Below are 19,299 nucleotides of genomic sequence, written 5' to 3' on the forward strand. Positions count from 1 at the left end.
GGAAAAATTCATACAATGTAATTACTATGAAACAGTTAAAAAAATTTCACACACACACATATTGACATTCAGATTGATATGGAACTCCTTAATTTCAACATGTTAGTGTTTATACTATATACCATACATCTGTTTATACAGTAAATTTTTATCTGTGAATCTTTTTTTTTGTATCATTATGTACAATTACATGAGCAACATTATGGTTACTAGACTCTCCCCCATTATCAAGTCCCCACCACATTCCCCATTACAGTCATTGTCCATCAGCGTAGTAAGATGCTATAGAATCACTACTTGTCCTCTCTGTGTGGTAATGCCTTCCCCATGCCCACACCCCCTACATTATGTGTGCTAATCAAAATGCTCCCTTATCCCTCCCTTTCCATCCATCTTCCCCAGTCCCTCTCCCTTTGGTAACTCTTAGTCCATTCTTGGGTTCTGTGAGTCTGCTGCTGTTTTGGTCCTTCAGTTTTTTTTTTGTTATTATACTCCACAGATGAGTGAAATCATTTGATACTTGTCTTTTTCCACCTGGCTTATTTCACTGAGCATAATACCCTCTAGTTCCATCCACGTTGTTGCAAATGGTAGGGTTTGTTTTCTTCTTATGGCTGAATAATATTCCATTGTGTATATGTACCACATCTTCTTTATCCATTCTTCTACTGCTGGACACTTAGGTTGCTTCCATTTCTTGGCTATTGTAAATAGTGCAGCGATAAACATAGGGGTGCATATGTCTTTTTCAAACTGGGTTGCTGCATTCTTACGGTAAATTCCTAGAGGTGGAATTCCTGGGTCAAATGGTATTTCTATTTTGAGTTTTTTGAGAAACCTCCATACTGCTTTCCACAATGGTTGAACTAATTTACATTCCCACCAGCAGTGCAGGAGGGTTCCCCTTTCTCCACATCCTTGCTAACATTTGTTGTTGTTTGTCTTTTGGGTTGGGGCCATCCTAACTGGTGTGAGGTGATATCTCATTGTGGTTTTAATTTGCATTTATCTGATGACTAGCAATGTGGAACATCTTTTCATGTGCCTGTTGGCCATCTGAATTTCTTCTTTGGAGAAGTGTATATTCAGATCCTCTGCCCATTTTTTAATTGGCTTATTTGCTTTTTGTTTGTTGAGGTGTGTGAACTCTTTGTATATTTTAGATGTCAACCCCTTACTGGATATGTCATTTATGAATACATTCTCCCATACTGCAAGATGTCTTTTTGTTCTACTGATAGTGTCCTTTGCTGTACAGAAGCTTTTTTAGTTTGATATAGTCCGACTTGTTCAGTTTTGCTTTTGTTTCCCTTGCCCACGGAGATATGTTCATGAAGAAGTTGCTCATGTTTATGTCCAAGAGATTTTTGCCTATGTTTTCTTCTAAGACTTTTATGGTTTCATGACTTACATTCAGGTCTTTGATCCATTTCAAGTTTACTTTTGTGTATGGAGTTAGACAATAATCCAGTTTCATTCTCTTCATTTGTAAATCTTAAAATTATATGCATTATCCCATAGAAATAAAAATGAATAAAATATTTCTGGAAGAAAATACATGTAACTTGCTCTAGTTTCTTCTGGGTAGTGAGTATGTGGGGATGGTAGAGGGAAACCTTTTACTCTAAACTCTTGTGTATACTGTTTTGATTTTTTAACATGAACATGAATCATTTTTACTTTTGGAACTTCTGATAGCAGGCTAAATACATGAATCTAATTTCACTGTATCCTGAAACTACAGTCCTAGACTATTTAAAAAGGCATAAAACCTCAAAAATAACTAGGAGAAAAGACAACAGCACATCTTCAGAGCTATAAAGGAAATGGACTTAAAAGACTCAAGATATTTGAATTTTAAGCTGGCCAAGGAAAACAACACAACTGGAGTTACATAAGAATCCTAAAAGACTGAGAAACTGGTGGCACAAATTATCTTTGGAAGTAGAAGCAGGGCAGATGAGCAGAAGTAGCAGCAATCAAATCCTTCAATAACCTGTTCTTGACCATGCCACTGAGCAACCACCATTCTCCTATTCTACAGAAGACTACTTTTATTCTCTGGAGAAGGTTAAACAGAGAATATCTGACCCAGCTTCAAGAGCAGTGAAGGATGAGTGTATCTCCAAAGGCAAGGGATTAAGAGATGAGTTGCAAACTAGATGCAAAGATTCCCAGTTTTCCCTATCTAGCTCAGAGAATACTGCAAGACAGTCAGGAGGCTGAAAAAGTCCCTAGGAAATCTCACAATCCCAAGAGGAAAATTCTAAAACTACTATAGCCAGAATTCGTCCAATAAATGGACTGGCTACTTCATTCTACAGGTCACCTCATATTTTGCTACCCACATACATTCAACTCCACAGACCTTCCCTATCAGCATTTCAGTCCTCTACTCTTTAAAAACGATCAGACAACAGATAAGAAAATTATAATCCAAAATGCAAAAACCAAAACAATCAATCAATCGACAAATACTAGAGGGAATAGAGCCTACTCAGGTAGAAGAAAACTACTGAAAAAAATACAAAATATCCTCAGTTAAATGGAGAACACACACTGCAATCATGAAAAAAAGAATGGGATAACTTTTTTTTTTAAAGGAACATTCAGAGAACAAGATTTAATAAATCCAAATAATAGAGCTGCCAAAAAGAAATGAAAAAAATAATTCAGGAAAACTTCCCAGAAATTGGTTGCCAAACTGAAAGGGCCCAATGTGATGGATGAAAACAAAACCAAATCAGGCAAATCATCATGGAATTTCAGCACTGGAAATGAAGAGAAAAATCTTCCAGCTTCCAGAAGGAGAAGAAAAAAAAAGAAGTCACACAAAGGATCAGAATGACTTCAGACTATTCAACAATAACAGTAGAAGCTAGAAGACAATGGAGTAACACAAGAAAATAATTTGTAGCCAAGGATTTTATACTGAGAGTAGGAAAAAAGACATTTCCAGACATCAATGTTTCAAACATTTACTTCCCATACCCTTTCTCAGATGTCCTAGAGGATGTACTCCACTAAAACGAAGGAATAAACCAAGAGGAAGTAATGAAATTCAGAAAACAGGATTCAATTCAAGGGAAATAAAGAGAACCTAAGGAGTTAGCCATACAACCGTTACAGAGGGCAACTAGCCCAGGCAGGATCAGGTCAGAAAATGAAATTCAGTATTTGACAAAAATAAGCATCTTGAGATTAGAGGGTAATTTAATAGTATGCATACATAATAAGGAAAATACATAAAATGGATTAATGCTAAGAACCTATTTAGAAAGACTATTATTAACTTGAAGAAATGAAGTAATTTATGCACAAACATAAGTTAGGTCCAAGCAAACAAAAGTTAAGTTCAAAGTGTATCATAAAGCATCTCTTCTCCAGAAAGGCCACTATGTGCTGGGAAAGATACTTACAAGAAGATTATATAAATGCAGAGCCTAGCATTTTGGCCTTTTAATGATACATTTAACAAAAGTGAAGAACTAAAAATAAACACTTTCAATGTAATTTTTGAATAATAACCTCTTGTCATTATTATAATTTGAGATGAGAAAGATTAATGTTTCACACTCAGGTATGATAGGAAGTTAATACCAAAAGAGTTTTGCAATCAAGTTGTAAGTGCGCAAGGTAGGTTGTTCTTAAGTTTCTTAAGCAAAACAACTCAGTGGAGCAGCAAGAAAGCTGAGGATAAGGGGAAAGTCATTACTTCTGGAGTCATGTTCAACCCCATTTCCAGTGACACACGTCTCTGTGGAAGAGCTTTGGAACACAGCCACAAGTGCAGAGGCAGATCATCACAGGACTGGAAGAACCACAGCCTAAGCTCCATATCACAAGTCTGGCTTTGGGCTTACACCAGCCTGGCTAAGAAATTACTCTAGCCCACAAATTTTGGAAACGCCCTCCTTTCAAAATTTACTAAGTGCTCTAATCCTTTAAATGTATATGACAATCTTAGCAGTTATGAATCACTCTCTTACAAATAGTTATTGAGCAAAGTTAATATGATTCCAATGACTAGCACTATTTGTAAGATTTGTCTTAGAAACTTAGTATCAAAAGAAAGAAATGTTTATTTTATTTCAGGGTCAGCCCAATTGGTATCCTTTACTATCATCATGAAAATACCCAGGTGTGCTTATTCCACAGCACTTTCCACATGACCATAAGGCATAGGCCATCACTTCACCACTTCCATAACAACCAAGCAGTATTCTTTTCCTTATCATTTTATGAATTTCACATAATTGGCAGTCTGTACCCAGGATATCACTCACCATTTGGTATATACAGCAGAAGCTTATTTAGAGTAATCTAATGATAAAGAACACACATGTATTTGATGGTGTGTTCCAGGAGCCAGCTAACTAATATATAAAAATTTGGTTTAAAGTGTTCACACTTCCTAAAGTTGATTTGTTACCAAAACATTTTTAATCTTCATATTTCAAATCAATTTTCAGGCAAATTATTGAGTGTAACATTAAAACAGCAACAAAGAACAGCTTCTGAATGAGTCTTGAAGTTCCTTCAGTATACTTTGAAACTCTAAAGTAAAAGTCACTCTTGCTCTGCATTTTGGTTACTTCTGAAATGAACTAGATTCTATACCATATGATCTCACTTTTTTGTGAAATCTGAAAACAACAACAACAACAAAAAACCAAACTCATTGATACAAGGAACAGATTGGTGGTTGTTAGAAGGGGTCATGGGGCAGGTGGCTGGGGGTTGAAATGGGTGAAGGTTGTCAAAAGGTACAAACTGACCGCTTATAAATTAAGTAAGCCCTGAAGAGGTAATGTATAACATGGGGACTATACTTAATAAACTGATTTTATATTTGAAAGTGAGATCTCAAAAGTTCTCATCACAAGAAAAAATACACTTTGTAACTACATGTGGTGAAGGGTGTTAACTAGATATACTGTGGTAATCATTTCCCAATATATACAAATATGGAATCATTATGTGGTATACCTAAAACTAATATATGTCAATTATATCTGAATTAAAAAAAAATAATTAGATTCTAGTTTACCAGAGTTTTAAAACTTTCCTACATACAACAACCCTATGAAATGCAAACATCAGAGTAAAGTTTAAGAAGAGGCAACAAAATAAAACATGCCATCTTGATGTCATGGATACTCTGACTCAGCTCTTTTGATTAGTAATTGATAATTTTTTCAGCTTTGCTCCTATTTTCTCTTCAGAAAAACAGAAAACTCTAAAATCTGTCAGTGAATACTTTTAGGTACTGAAGACAAGGTGCTTGCAGATCTGTTGCTTGATATAGGGTAATATACACTGGGCCAAGGATACAAAATAACAAGTGGTTTGACATCCATTCTCTGTAACCTCAGAAAAGTCAACCCTAAAACTTTCAACATTGAGGACAGCCTCTGCTACTGCCAGCAAAATGATACAGTGCACCAAGAGATGGTACAATAGACCACTGGCCCCATAACCAACTCATGCATTTTTTTCCTAGGGATTTTTCCTAGGGATTTCTTGATTCTAGTTTATTCTTTATTTTCAAATTTAGCTGAAGTATATGGAACAGCTACATAAGTCCTCTCAGGCACTGCAAATATTCATAGAAGTAGTACTTACCATCCTAGTAAAACTTGGTTAGGGAAAAGGCCTAAAAACAAGTGAAGACTAATAAAATATTGGTCACAACTAAAATTGGGGCATATAGAAATTGTTCTACAATAAAATTATTAAATTGGCAAGGATTTAGATTTGAGTAAAAAATAAAATTTGCTTATGCAGGGGAAAAAAATGTGATAGTAGGCAAAATGACATCAAAAATCCTAATGTCCAAAAGTGAGCCACTAAAACCCAGTCATGTACCCTAGTTTAAATACTAATTCTCATTTATTAACAAGTTACTAACCCTCTTCTCAGCATCATCTTAAGCCAAGGTAATGCAAGCTAGTGCAGCATTTTAAATAGACATCAGTATATAAATTTCCCATCAGTAAGAAGGGGATAAACATAGTATCTTCTCAATCTTTAACATTTTTTATAAAGTTTTTACAAGGAACAAAGGGTCTAATGCATGTGAATGACTTCTGCATTCAGTAAAACACTACAAAATTTGATTAACAGTTATAAATGTAACTAATTGATACATAATTTTTTTAATTTTAGGCATATTGTGAAGATAAAACAAATTATTTTCCTAAGTGTGGAAAACCTCTCATTATTATTATGACTTAAACTATAAAGCTCAAGTAATTTTTTCTTTGGTTATGCCAAATAAGACATTGTTCTGAGGTCAAAATAAATAATGTATCTTTTTAAAATTAGCTAGACTAAGTAAATTTCCTAGTTTTACAATCATCCACACTTTGAGGATGAAACATGAGAATATCCTATCTTATAAAAGAATGGCCTCTATGAGGTGCTGTAGTTAACAAAAGTGAGCAACTTTACTTTTTGCAATGCAAACACTGGAATAACCTTAATTTGTGCAACTAAGCTTTCTAGGGTTCTCTCCTGTTCTCTCATGGTATCTGCATAAAATAAGAACAAAGCTTTGAGATGTTTTCCTGTGCCCTGATGTCTGGTGTTCTGATGCTGAAGAACATAATCAGTTTAACAGATTTTATTTCATTACACTCACTTTTTTGTGATAAATGCTACAGAGTCCTCTCTCTATGTCAGGCAGTTTATGTAGATGATTTTCTATCTGACCAAACACACTGGATTCTGAATGGAGAACTTCGGATACAGCATCAAGTCGAGCATTTATTTCCCTGTGGGAACAGAATAAAGCAATTATCAGGTATATTAGGAATTCAGAATGTAGACATTTCTCGCTCTAATGCCACTGTGACCACAGCCTCTTTGAAAAGCACAGAGACTCCTCCCCCATATCTCTGGCCCATCCCTTCCCCTTATAATTTGAATCAAAGACTAGGTAATACAAGGAAAGTCATTAGCTAGACGGGGCAGAGCCTGGCTCATTAGCATTTCCTTTCCTCCTGGGCAAACACACAGACTACATTTCCAGCCTCCACTGTAGGTATGGCCCTGGTACTCAAGTTCTAAGCAAGGAAATGTGCTTAGGAATGATTAAGCCACTTCTAGTCCTAGCCCATAAACCTCCCCTGCTGTGTGAGCTCACATTACCTTTTTCCCCACTGCCAACTGGAGGTTGAGCCCAGGGAAATCTTGTAAACCAAACCACCTATTGACTCCACCAGCCTTAGTCTGTGAGTAGAGCAGACTCTCCACTCCCACATCTTCTACCAATTGCACTTTAAATTAGCAAGAAATAAACTTGTATTGTATTTAAACCACTGAAACTGAGGATCTATTTGCTACATCTGCTTGCCTTTCCTTGGCTAATAGAGTAGGTCCACAATGGGCAACTGAATTTTCTACCCTGATTGAAATGACTAATCATTTCAATCAAAAACCAACTCATTCTGTTAACCAACTGTTCTTACAGAAGACCTGGTGGTGTTGGTTGAACTGACCAACTGTTTGAAGCAGGGTTGGGCATGCTGAGCCTAAGCAAAGACTGGGAGCAACAACAGAAACTGCATAGGATATGACATTAGGAGACTGGCAGGAGGCCAGGGTTGCAGGACTATCAGTGGCTACACCCTAAGTGATGGACAACTTGGGAAGAAATGGTGAGGCTCTGTCAACTTAAAAGAGAAACCTGACTGACTAAATGTGTCCTAAATGGGATGCAGCCCACCTAGTACCTATAAACATCTGAGGCCTGCACTATGTATAATGGCCGTATGTGCTATTAAACACTGAGATAGATAAACATGTCTACTGGGTAATGGGCTCTCAGTAAATGTTTTTTGAATGAAACAAGCAAGCAAATAAAGAGTGAATTAACATTTGGGAAGAGAGAGAGACATCAGTGACTGAAGACACATTTGTCTATCAAAGTTCTGTTGATTCCACACACATCAATGAGAAAGGTAAACCTTACACAAGAATTCTGCCTAGAGGACTTAAGTGCTTTTTATCTTTATTATCCTTAAAACTCTCCTGTGAGGTCACATGTGTTCATGATACAAGTAGTAACTTTAGGTCTCAATTTTTTTCCCAATTTCTGCTGGCTCATGCTCTGCTACGTAGAAGAAGCATTTGGTTTAGCATGATGCAGTAGAACACGCCAGAACTTTGTGGACACACAGACTGGTTCCTCCATTCTCAGTGGAGTGGCTTCTTAAATCCATCCACTTCTCTCCATCTCTACTGCAATTACCTTAGTCTAAGTCTAATGATTTTCTCACAAAGACTACTAAAACAGTCTCCAAACTTTCCTCCCTACATCCATTTCTGTCCCTTTTCCCAATCCATCCTCCACACTGTAGCCTGAGTTGTCTTCCTAGAAGCCACATGTGTTCATGTCATATCTCTGCTTTAAGAGTATCAATGACTGGCTCTTAAGCTTAGATTCGAATCCTTAGCTGACCTGCAAGACAACTGACCCCTGCTTACCTCTCAGTCTCACCTCAGATCACCTGTCACTCTCTTCCTCTCACTCTAAGTTTCAGTCAGACAGAACTTGTACCCATATCTTGGTCACTTCCAAGGTCTCTGACACCAGGGCTTCCTCATTTGCTGCTCACTCTGCTTTGAAGACTCTTTTCCTCCTTCCTACTGTCTTTCAGCACTACTTTGTTTGACAAACTCCTATTTACCTTTCTTCTGAAAGAGCCTTCTAGTCTCACTAGACCAGATTTAATCCTTACTACCCTCTATTTTCTTTCCATAGTGGAAATAATCATTGTATTTACTTTTTCACTGTCTCCTCCTCTACCCAGTGAGAATAGGGATCATTTCTTCAGTCCCACAGTTCTGGGATCAAAATGTATGCTCAACAAGGAGTTGTTGTATTCAATTCAGTTCAATGACTACAAAAAAGAAATCAAAATGAGATGGAAAAAATTAAAAATTAAATTTTTTTGGCATAGATTTATAATAAAATAAATCAATGTTTTACCCTAACATTTGCCAGAAGTGCTACACAAATATTAAGTTTTATTTAATAACGCACTCCTGCACAAGTGGAAGATGACACCAATTGGAATAGACTAAGTTGATGCTACAGATGGAATGAGGAAAGATAAAATAATGCCATCTGTGAGCACATAAGACAGCCTACAAAGAAAGCTACTCTCTCAAAAATTATAAAGGTTGTCTGAGATACAGAAAGATAAAAGCAAAATAGGTTAATAAAAATATGGATCACATCACAAAGTCGGAAGATTTTTTTTTAAAAGACATAAAACTATAAATTTCTTAGAAAAAGACTGAAACAGTTGTGTTAAATTAGGTTGTAATCTGGGAAACATACAAAGGTTTTTATTTTAGCCTAATGACAACACAGGCAAAAGTATGTTCATTGTAAGTCATTTTGGTTTTAACCCAGCCTTCATTTGTTGGGGAGGCAATAGTGCTCAGAGGCTAAAAATTTGGGCTGTAGAAGGCAAGTGACTTCAGTTGAAATCCATGATCTACTATTTACCAGTTACTTAGTTTTGCCCTAGTTTCTCTATCTATCAAATGAGAATAGTAATGGTCTCTAACTCTTGAACTGTTACAATAATCTGGTGAAATAATACATGTTAAGCACTAGCACAAACCTGGTACATACTAACTATTCAATACATGTTAACTGTTACCATGGTCTTTCTTTGCTTCTACAATCTGTTTGGTAGACACCACAAAGAACAGCATGAGGAATGGAGAAATAGCACACAAAATATAAGGTTGGAAATACGTGTAGACAACCCTTAAGGCACAAATATGCAAAAAAGCATCTTAGGCAAAGTGAACATGGAAGGATTACACAAGGAAAGCTAATAGTATCTCAAGTGCTAAATCTGACTGGTAGTGTTGACTTGAAGTGCTGTGTTGAGATTGGTTAGTAGGTTGCATTGAGAAAGAATGCTACAACCAATTACAGATACCAAACACAGGCAGGAAGAAGGTGAGAGGGTGTATGGGGCTGTTTACCACAAATTTCTCTTCACTAGGGCAGCTGTAACTTCACATCTCCTACATGCAGATAAAAATGCAAACAAATAAAACTGACTTTAATCACTTTACTAAAATAAAAGAGTTTGCATACCTTATAACTGCTCTTTAATTAACAGCAGTAACAAGACTTTTCAAATAACTGTAATAAAACATGTCAGGCCACCAGAACAGAGAACAATTTTGGTGCAATCAATGAAAGAGTCAGTGATTATGACAGTCAACAAAATAGGAAGTAGCACTGTCAACTAAATGATAATAAAGTTAATGGCTTGCAGTATTCTACACTTGATCTTACCACCTGGTACATTCTAAACAAAGAAAAAGAAGGTACCTGAGTCATTTCACTCCATGTGACAAAAAACAATGGACTTGAGGTCCTGCGGATGACAAAGATTCTTCTTTACCATTAAAGACCCAAGGACTAAATGTGGGTGTCACTGGAGTCCTTCACATTTGAAGATGAACTGGGAGATGATGCTATTATCTATTTTGTGTGGCTGTCACTCAGAAACATAGCACTTGACCTACAGCTTTTGCTATTGTAAAGACATGTGATGGAGTCTGTACCTGCTGGTTGCTATTTGTGGAGAGGCCTCTATAATTCTAACACAAGGTTATTTGGCAGGGGAAAAGCTAAAATACCAACTGCTGGAGAGGCTGTTTTTTCACTGTTTGTCCTGATTTTTTGTTGTAAGATCTGCTCTAAAGACAGATGATATAAAATGAGTAAATTAAATTCAGACATTAGCACATTGGTCAGGCAATATAGCTAGACCAACTATCTAAATAGCTTTCTAATAGAAACATTAGAGGGCCTATGGTTACTTAGATCTACCTAGGTTTACCTTTCACATACACCATTCATTCACCCATTCTTTCAATGAACAAATTACTAGATGCTTACAAAGTACCAAATGTAGAAGTAGTAGAAGATGTACAGGATGATGAAAAGTGAAAGTGTAAAAACATCACAGCAGGAGCTAGAAAGATAAACAGGGACCTGATCATGGGAGTTACACAGGTCACACATGAGCTTTGACTTTATCCTGACAACAATGGGAGCCAGAGGCTAATGTTTGAGAGATAAATGTCTTTTATCGCATTGTTTCTCTGTGCTACACTCTAGGTAATTTCTTCAGACATTACCTTGTATTTCAGTTACTACAACTCTTCTTCTTTACCCCACTCACCATTTCACAATGGTGGGAAGACTGATTAGGAGGCTGTTTCATTAATGCAGGGGAGTGACATTGATGATCTTAACTTGGGTAGAGGATGCAGGAATAGAAAAAGCACATAGTTTTAAGAGATATCAAGAAGGTAAAATTAACAGGAGTTGTAATAGACTAGATAATGGAGGGAAGAGGAAGAAAGAATTACTTGGGTAATAAGATACACTTGAGTTATCCACAAATATCCACAGATCATGAAAGAAAGGTTTTATGTTATTTATGAAATTACATTTTAAGAGTTATTCTTAATAAGTACCATGTTGCAAATGGTAAATCACTCAACAAGCTTTAAAAGATTTATATTACTTGTGTTCTAATGAGGCACAATTTTAACAACAGACAACAATTCACCCTTTTTAGAATATAAAATAGAGAAAGTTTCCAACAACTATCCTCCATTATTAGTTTAGCCCACATACCTGAACTTTTGAAAAGAACATGACATGACTTCTGCTTTTGCTAATGACAGGAATAGGTACTTTCAGACCATCTCTCCCACTGAGGACAAGTTAAAGAACTGAAGGAAATATAAAAGCATGCTCAGAAAAGCATTAAAGAGCTACTATATCAAAAACTAAATAGTTAGTATTGTAATCTGGGAAACATACAAAGGTTTTTATTTTAGCCTAATGACAACACAGGCAAAAGTATGTTCATTATAAGTCACTTTGGTTTTAACCCAGCCTTCATTTCGTGGGAGAAATAACCCAGCAATCAAATCCACTTTCACACTGAAGAAATATGCCAGAAGAATCTGTGTAAAACTGTACTGTTCTCATAGTTAGAGTGAACTTGCACTGCACGTTAGCATGATTTGAATGGACTAAAACATATCAAACATGGAACCTGAATTAAGATGGTCCCAGATTGGTAGAGTCACCAAGAACCTGGCAGAAGCAAACACCTGTCCTCTATAAGAGAAGGCATCTTCATACTGACCCTCACATTATTATTAAAAGTAAATTTCCAAATAATCTAACCAAAACCCAAAGATGTCAAGCATATAAAAGAAACCACAAGAATAAAAATCAATAGAAAAAAAAGAAAATAAGAACAGACATGCAAACTCCCAAGCTTTGGTCAGGGGACGGGTGGTAGTGAATGATAAAAAATAATCAATAAATCCATAAGAAAGCAAATGAAGTAAAGAAAAGGTGGGAAAACTAAAAATCAAATCTGTTATATAATTTTCATTGCTTTACAGGTAATAATCCTTCACTCTCTGGTTCTTTGAAAGCTTTTTATCTCTGATTTTAGGATCATATACTATCACTTGACTTAGCAAAACGTTGATTTCTTTTCTGTTTTCAAATGTCCTTTGAATTCACTGTGCTTTCGAAACCTAAGGATTAGCACCTTTCATGAAATCTGAGAAACTCTCCATCCTTCATTATCGCTTTGAATACTGTTTCTCTCCCTACTCTAATTTTCTTCTTCTGGAAATATGATGAGGATTATGTTAAATCACCTAATACTCCACTTGTCTTTCAATCTTTAATATTTCACCACATTGTCTCTCTGTGTTACACTCTAGGTAATTTCTTCAGATATTACCTTGTATTGTACTTACTAGAACTATTCTTCTTTAACCCACTCACTGTTTCTGAAAGTTGTATGTGGTTCTTTTTAAAAATCAGTCTTATCTCAGCAATCCCAGAAAAAGATGGTGGAGTGAGAAGTGACACAGAAACCTCCTCCTAAAACCACATATAACATGAAAATACAGCAAATACAACTAATCTTGAAAGACTGACCAGAAAGAAGACTGCAACAGACGGCCAACATCTGGAGAAAAGAGAAGACCACATAGAAAAGGATAATGTAGCAAAACGATGATCTGTTATGACTCAAGCCCTCCCCCAACCCCAGCTCATAGGCAAGAGAGAAAAAAAACACTGCAGAGGGAGTAGAAGCCCAAGACTGCTAAACACCCACCCCTGGAGATCAGCTCTAGGAGCACAAACCCACATTATGTGGTGCTTGGGAGATAAGCGGGGCTGGAAAGCAAAGACAGGTGAAATACTACAGAGACTGAGATTCAAGCCGCTTATGGAGAATAGATACCCACAACTGGCTGCTCCAGGACAAAAGAAAGGCTGGCACTTTGAAGGACTTTGCAACAGCGAGAGGGCTGTAAAGGGGCAAGGATTACACAGAGTTTGCTGCTCAGGAGAAAGGACAGGTGAACAAAATCGTCAGAGCACACTCAGCCCAGCAAAGTGGGAACTTACAGGAGCTTCAGGCACTCCATCCTTCTGTCTGGCAATACACCACCAAGGTCCCCCACTACGATACACAGCCTGCCACTCCTTCCTCCAGCAAGCAGTAGTTTGCAAACCTGCTGTCCCCGCCATTGTGCCAGAACAGCCAGAGGGCACCTACAGCAGCTACAAGGGTGTAATGCAGAGGCACCTCTCTGCATGCTTGGCCCACTGGTCCTAGCAGTGGAGGAAGGCACTGCAGCCGGGAAGCAGGAAAGAGCTCTTTCCTCTTAGCAGGCACCAGTGCCATTCACTCCAGCCATAGCTGCAAGTGCTGGAAAGCTCCAGAGAGTACAGCTTCTGGGTACTAGAGGATGCCACCTACACAAAGTTATTATTCCATAATAATCATTAGAAATATGAAATGGCAAAAAAAATCTTGTACAAACCACAATCGCTAAAACAGCAGAAAGACGGCAAAATGAAACTGAAACCACCAATCTTCTTGATTAATATTTCAAAATAAAAATCATAAACATGCTCACATAGCTACAGAAAAATACAGGATATCAGGAAGGACTTCAAAAAGAGATAGAAACTTTGAAAAATATATTATCTGAAATGAAACACAATGCAGGGATTTAAAAGAAGATTAGATAAGGTAGAGAAGATTATAAATGAAACAGAAATTAGAGAACAGGAATACAAAAAGCTGAGGCACAGAGAGAAAAAAGGATCTCTAGGAATGAAAGAATAATAACACAACTCAGCAACAATACAAATGGAACAACATTTGCATTATAGGGATACCAGAAGAAGAGAGAGAAAAACGGATAGAGAGTCTCTTTGAGGAAATCATTGCTGAAAATGTTGCCAATCTGGGGAAGGTAACAGTCTCTCAGGCCATGGAAGTTCACAGACTTCCCAAGGATGACAATAACAAGACATACAATAATTAAAACAGCAAATATAAAAGACAAGGACAGATTATTAAAAGCAGAAAGAGACTAGAGGAGAAGATGGCGGTGTGAGTAGGGCAGCAAAAATCTCCTCCCAAAACCATATATATTTTTGAAAATACAACAAATAAAACTACACCTAACAGAGAGACCAGAGGATACAGTACAAAAGCCAGGCTACATCTACACCTGCAAGAACTCAGCACCTCACGAACAGGGTAAGATACAAGCTGCAGCCTGGTGGGACCCGAGTGCTCCCCCAACCCAAGCTCCCCGGTGGGAGGAGAGGAGTCGGAGAGGGGAAGGAGTGGAAGCCCAGGACTGCTAAGTAACCAGCCCTAATGTGTGTTGGATATTAGGGAAACGGAAAAGTAAAATCTGTCAGCAGGTCCCCGCAGCCAACTCCCCCAGGACAAAAGAAAAGCGAGTGCATTTTGAAAGTCTTAAAGGAACAGAAGCTTCACAGCTGAACGGAATCATCCCAGCACACTCAGCCCAGCAGCTGGGAATCCTGGGGAACATCAGGCACCCTAACCCCCTGGGTAGCAACACAGCTCTGAAACCCCATACAGCAATAAACAGCCTGCCATTCATTCCTCTTCCCGCACGACCCCGGCCAACCAGCCTGAGAGCAGCCATGCCTGCAGGAGCCCATCAGAGCCTCGTCCCGGCATGCAACCATCCGGGCCAGACTCACTGCTGCCAATGGCAAGCAGCTGCCCGGTGCAGTGCATAAAGGGCTGCCATTCTCGCAGGAGAGCACACCGGTGCACCTGCCTCTTGCTGCAGGGCTCTGGGCTGCCCAGCCTGGTGCGGCTCAGGAAATTAATCCAGAGCCTGCTCTGGGGTGCGGGTAACCAGCACAGGCAGCTGAAGGAGGGCAAGGTGACCAGCAAGAAGGAAGAGACTTTGTCCTCCCAGCTAACACACAAGCTACCTGCCTACAACTACCTCTATAGGCATGACAAGGCAGAAGAATTTGATCCAGTCCAGAATTACCCAGACAACACCTGAGAAAGGACCGGGTAAGATTGATTTAACCAATCTTCCTGAAAAAGAATTCAAAATAAAGGTCATAACCATGCTGATGAACCAGCAGAGAAATATGCAAGAGCTAAAGGATTAAGGTGGGAGGGAGAATACAGAAATAAAACAATCTCTGGAACAACTTAAGAGAAGACTGGATGAGGTGAAAGAGACTGTTAACAGAATAGAGATCAGAGAAAAGGAACACAGAGAAGCTGAGGCAGAGAGAGATAAAAGAATCTCCAGGAATGAAAGAATATTAAGAGAACTGTGTGACCAAGTCAAATGGGACAATATTAGCATTATAGGGGTACCAGAAGAAGAAGAGAGAGAAAAAGGGATGGAAAATGTCTTTGAAGAAATAATTGCTGAAAACTTCCCCAAACTGGGGGAGGAAATAGTCTCTCAGACCAAGGAAACCCACAGATATCCCAACACAACAGACCCAAGCAGAACAACACGAAGACACATAATAATTAAAATGGCAAAGATCAAGGACAAGGACAAAGTACTAAGGGCAGCCAGACAGAGAAAAAAGGTCACTTACAAAGGAAAATCCATCCATCAGGCTATCATCAGACTTGTCAACAGAAACTTTACAGGCCAGAAGAGAATGGCACGATATATTTAATGTACTGAAACAGAAGGATCTTGAACCAAGAATACTATATCCAACATGATTATCATTTAAATATGAAGGAGGGATTAAACAATTCCCAGACAAGCAAAAGTTGAGGGAATTTGCCTCCCACAAATGGCCTCTACAGGATATTTTAAAGGGGCTGCTCGAGATAGAAGCACTCCTAAGGTCAAATAGATGTCGACAGAGAAAATAAAATCACACCAAAGAAAGAAGTTCAACCAAATACTAACTAAAAGCAAGAAATAAAACCAACTCTGCACAAAAACTGTCAAAGAAAACACAAAAGAGTACAGATTAAAACACCTAACATACAAAGAATGTAGGAGGAGGAATAAGAAAGGAGAGAAATAAAGAATCATCAGACTGTGTTTATAATGGCTTCATAAGCGAGTTAAGTTAGACAATTAGATAGTAAAGAAGCTACCCTAGAACCTTTGGTAACCACAATCTAAAGACTGCAATGGCAGTAAGTACATATCTTTCAATAATCACTCTAAATGTAAATGGACTGAATGCACCAATCAAAAGACACAGAGTAACAGAATGGATAAAAAAGCAAGACCCATCTATATGCTGCTTACAAGAGACTCCCCTCAAACCCAAAGACACACACAGACTAAAAGTCAAGGGATGGAAAAAGATATTTCAGGCAAACAACAGGGAGAAAAAAGCAGGTGTTGCAGTACTTGTGTCAGACAAAATAGACTTCAAAACAAAGAAAGTAACAAGTGATCAGAAGAACACTAAATAATGATAAAGGGGCCAACCCAACAAGAGGATATAACCATTATAAATATAAATGCACCCAACATAGGAGCACCAACATATGTGAAAAAAATACTAACAGAATTAAAGGAGGAAATAGAATGCAATGCATTCGTTTTAGGAGACTTCAACACACCATTCACTTCAAAGGATAGATCCACCAGACAGAAGATAAGTAAGGACACAGAGGCAGTGAACAACACATTACAACAGATAGACCTAATAGACATCTACAGAACTCTACACCCAAAAGCAGCAGGATACACATTCTTCTCAAGTGCACATGGAACATTTTCCAGAATAGACCACATACTAGGCCAAAAGAAGAGCCTCAGTAAATTCAAAAAGAGTGAAATTCTACCAGCCAACTTCTCAGATCACAAATGTATAAAACTAGAAATAAATTGTACAAAGAAAACAAAAAGCCTTACAAACACATGGAGGCTTAACAACATGCCCCTAAATAATCAATGGACCAATGACCAAACTAAAATAGAGATCAAGCAATATATGGAGACAAATGACAACAACAGCACAAAGCCCCAACTTCTGTGGGATGTAGCAAAGGCAGTTTTAAGTGGAAAGTATATAGCAATCCAGGCCTATTTAAAGAAGGAGAAATAATCCCAAATGAATAGTCCAAAGTCACAATTATTGAGATTGCAAAACAAAGAACAAATGAGGCCCAAAGTAAGCAGAAGGAGGGACATAATAAAGATCAGAAAAGAAATAAATAAAATTGAGAACAATAAAACAATAGAAAAGATCAATGAAACCAAGAGCTGGTTCTTTGAGAAAATAAACAAAATAGATAAGCCCCTAGACAGACTTATGAAGAGAAAAAGAATCAACACACATAAACAGAATCAGAAATGAGAAAGGAAAAATCATGATGCACCCCACAGAAATACAAAGAATCTTAGAGAATACTATGAGACTCTATATGGTAAAAAACTGGAAAACCTAGAAGAAATGGACAACTTCCTAGAAAAATACAACCTTCAAAGACTGATCAAGGAAGAAACAGAAAATCTAAACAGACCAATTACCAGGAACAAAATTGAGTCGGTAATCCAAAAACAACCCAAGAACAAAACCTCTGGGCCAGATAGATTTACCACTGAATTTTATCAGACATATAGAGAAGACATAATACCCATTCTCCTTAAAGTTTTCCAAAAAATAGAAGAGGTGGGAATACTTTCAAAGTATCCCCAGCATCACTCTAATGTGAAGCCAACATCACTCTAATACCAAAACCAGGCAAAGACACCACAAAAAAAGAAAATTACAGACCAATATTCCTGATGAATATAGATGCAAAAATACTCAACAAAATATTAGCAAACCAAATTCAAAAATACATCAAGAAGATCATACACCATGATCAAGTCAGATTAATCTCAGGGTTGTAAGGATGGTACAACATTCGAAAATCCATCAACATCATCCACCATATCAACAAAAAGAAGGACAAAAACCACATGATCATCACAGACACTGAAAAAGCATTTGACAAAATTCAACATCCATTCATGATAAAAACTCTCAGCAAAATGGGTGTAGAGGGCAAGTACCTCAACATAATAAAGGACATATATGACAAAGACACAGCCAATATCATACTTAACAGTGAGAAGCTGAAAGCCTTTCCTCTAAGATCAGGAACAGGACAGGGATAACCCCTCTCCCCACTGTTATTCAACATAGTACTGGAGGTCCTAGCCACGGCAATCAGACAAAACAAAGAAATACAAGGCATCTATATTGGTAAAGAAGTCAACCTGCCACTATTTGCAGATGACATGATATTGTATATGAAATACCCTGAAGACTCCACTCCAAAACTACTAGAACAAATATCTTAATTCAGCAAAGTTGCAGAATACAAAATTAATACACAGAAATGTGTTACTTTCGTATACACTAATGATGAACTGGCAGAAAGAGAAATCAGGAAAAAAATTCCTTTCACAATTGCATCAAAAAAGAATAAAATACCTAAAAATAAACCTAACCAACGAAGTGAAAGACCTATACCATGAAAACTACAAGACACTCTTAAGAGAAATTAAAGAGGACAATAACAAATGGAAATTCATCCCATGCTCTTGGATAGAAAGAATTAATATTGTAAAAATGGCCATCCTGCCCAAAGCAATCTACAGATTCAATGCAATCCCTATCAAAATACCAACAGCATTATTCAATGAACTTGAACAAATAGTCTTAAAATTTACATGGAAACACAAAAGAACCTGAATAGCCAAAGCAATCCTGAGAAGGAAGAATAAAGCAGGAGGGATCTCACTTCCCAACTTCAAGATCTACTACAAAGCCACAGTAATTAAGAAAATTTGGTACTGGCACAAGAACAGACCCACAGACCAGTGGAACAGGATGCAGAGTACAGATATTAACCCAAACATATATGGTCA

At 37.6% G+C, this 19,299-nt stretch overlaps 1 protein-coding gene across 1 annotated transcript in view; it reads right to left on the minus strand.

Annotated features, from left to right (window-relative positions):
• Positions 1 to 19,299, minus strand: part of MSH3 (mutS homolog 3) — a 172,269-nt gene that overhangs the window by 82,278 nt on the left and 70,692 nt on the right. Inside the window, exon 13 of the mRNA XM_073234569.1 lies at positions 6,644 to 6,776. Coding sequence (XP_073090670.1) covers positions 6,644 to 6,776 — 133 coding nt within the window. The remainder of the gene's footprint in view (positions 1 to 6,643; positions 6,777 to 19,299) is intronic.

This window comes from Manis javanica, chromosome 1, assembly GCF_040802235.1.
Source record: "Manis javanica isolate MJ-LG chromosome 1, MJ_LKY, whole genome shotgun sequence".
NCBI lineage: Eukaryota > Metazoa > Chordata > Mammalia > Pholidota > Manidae > Manis > Manis javanica.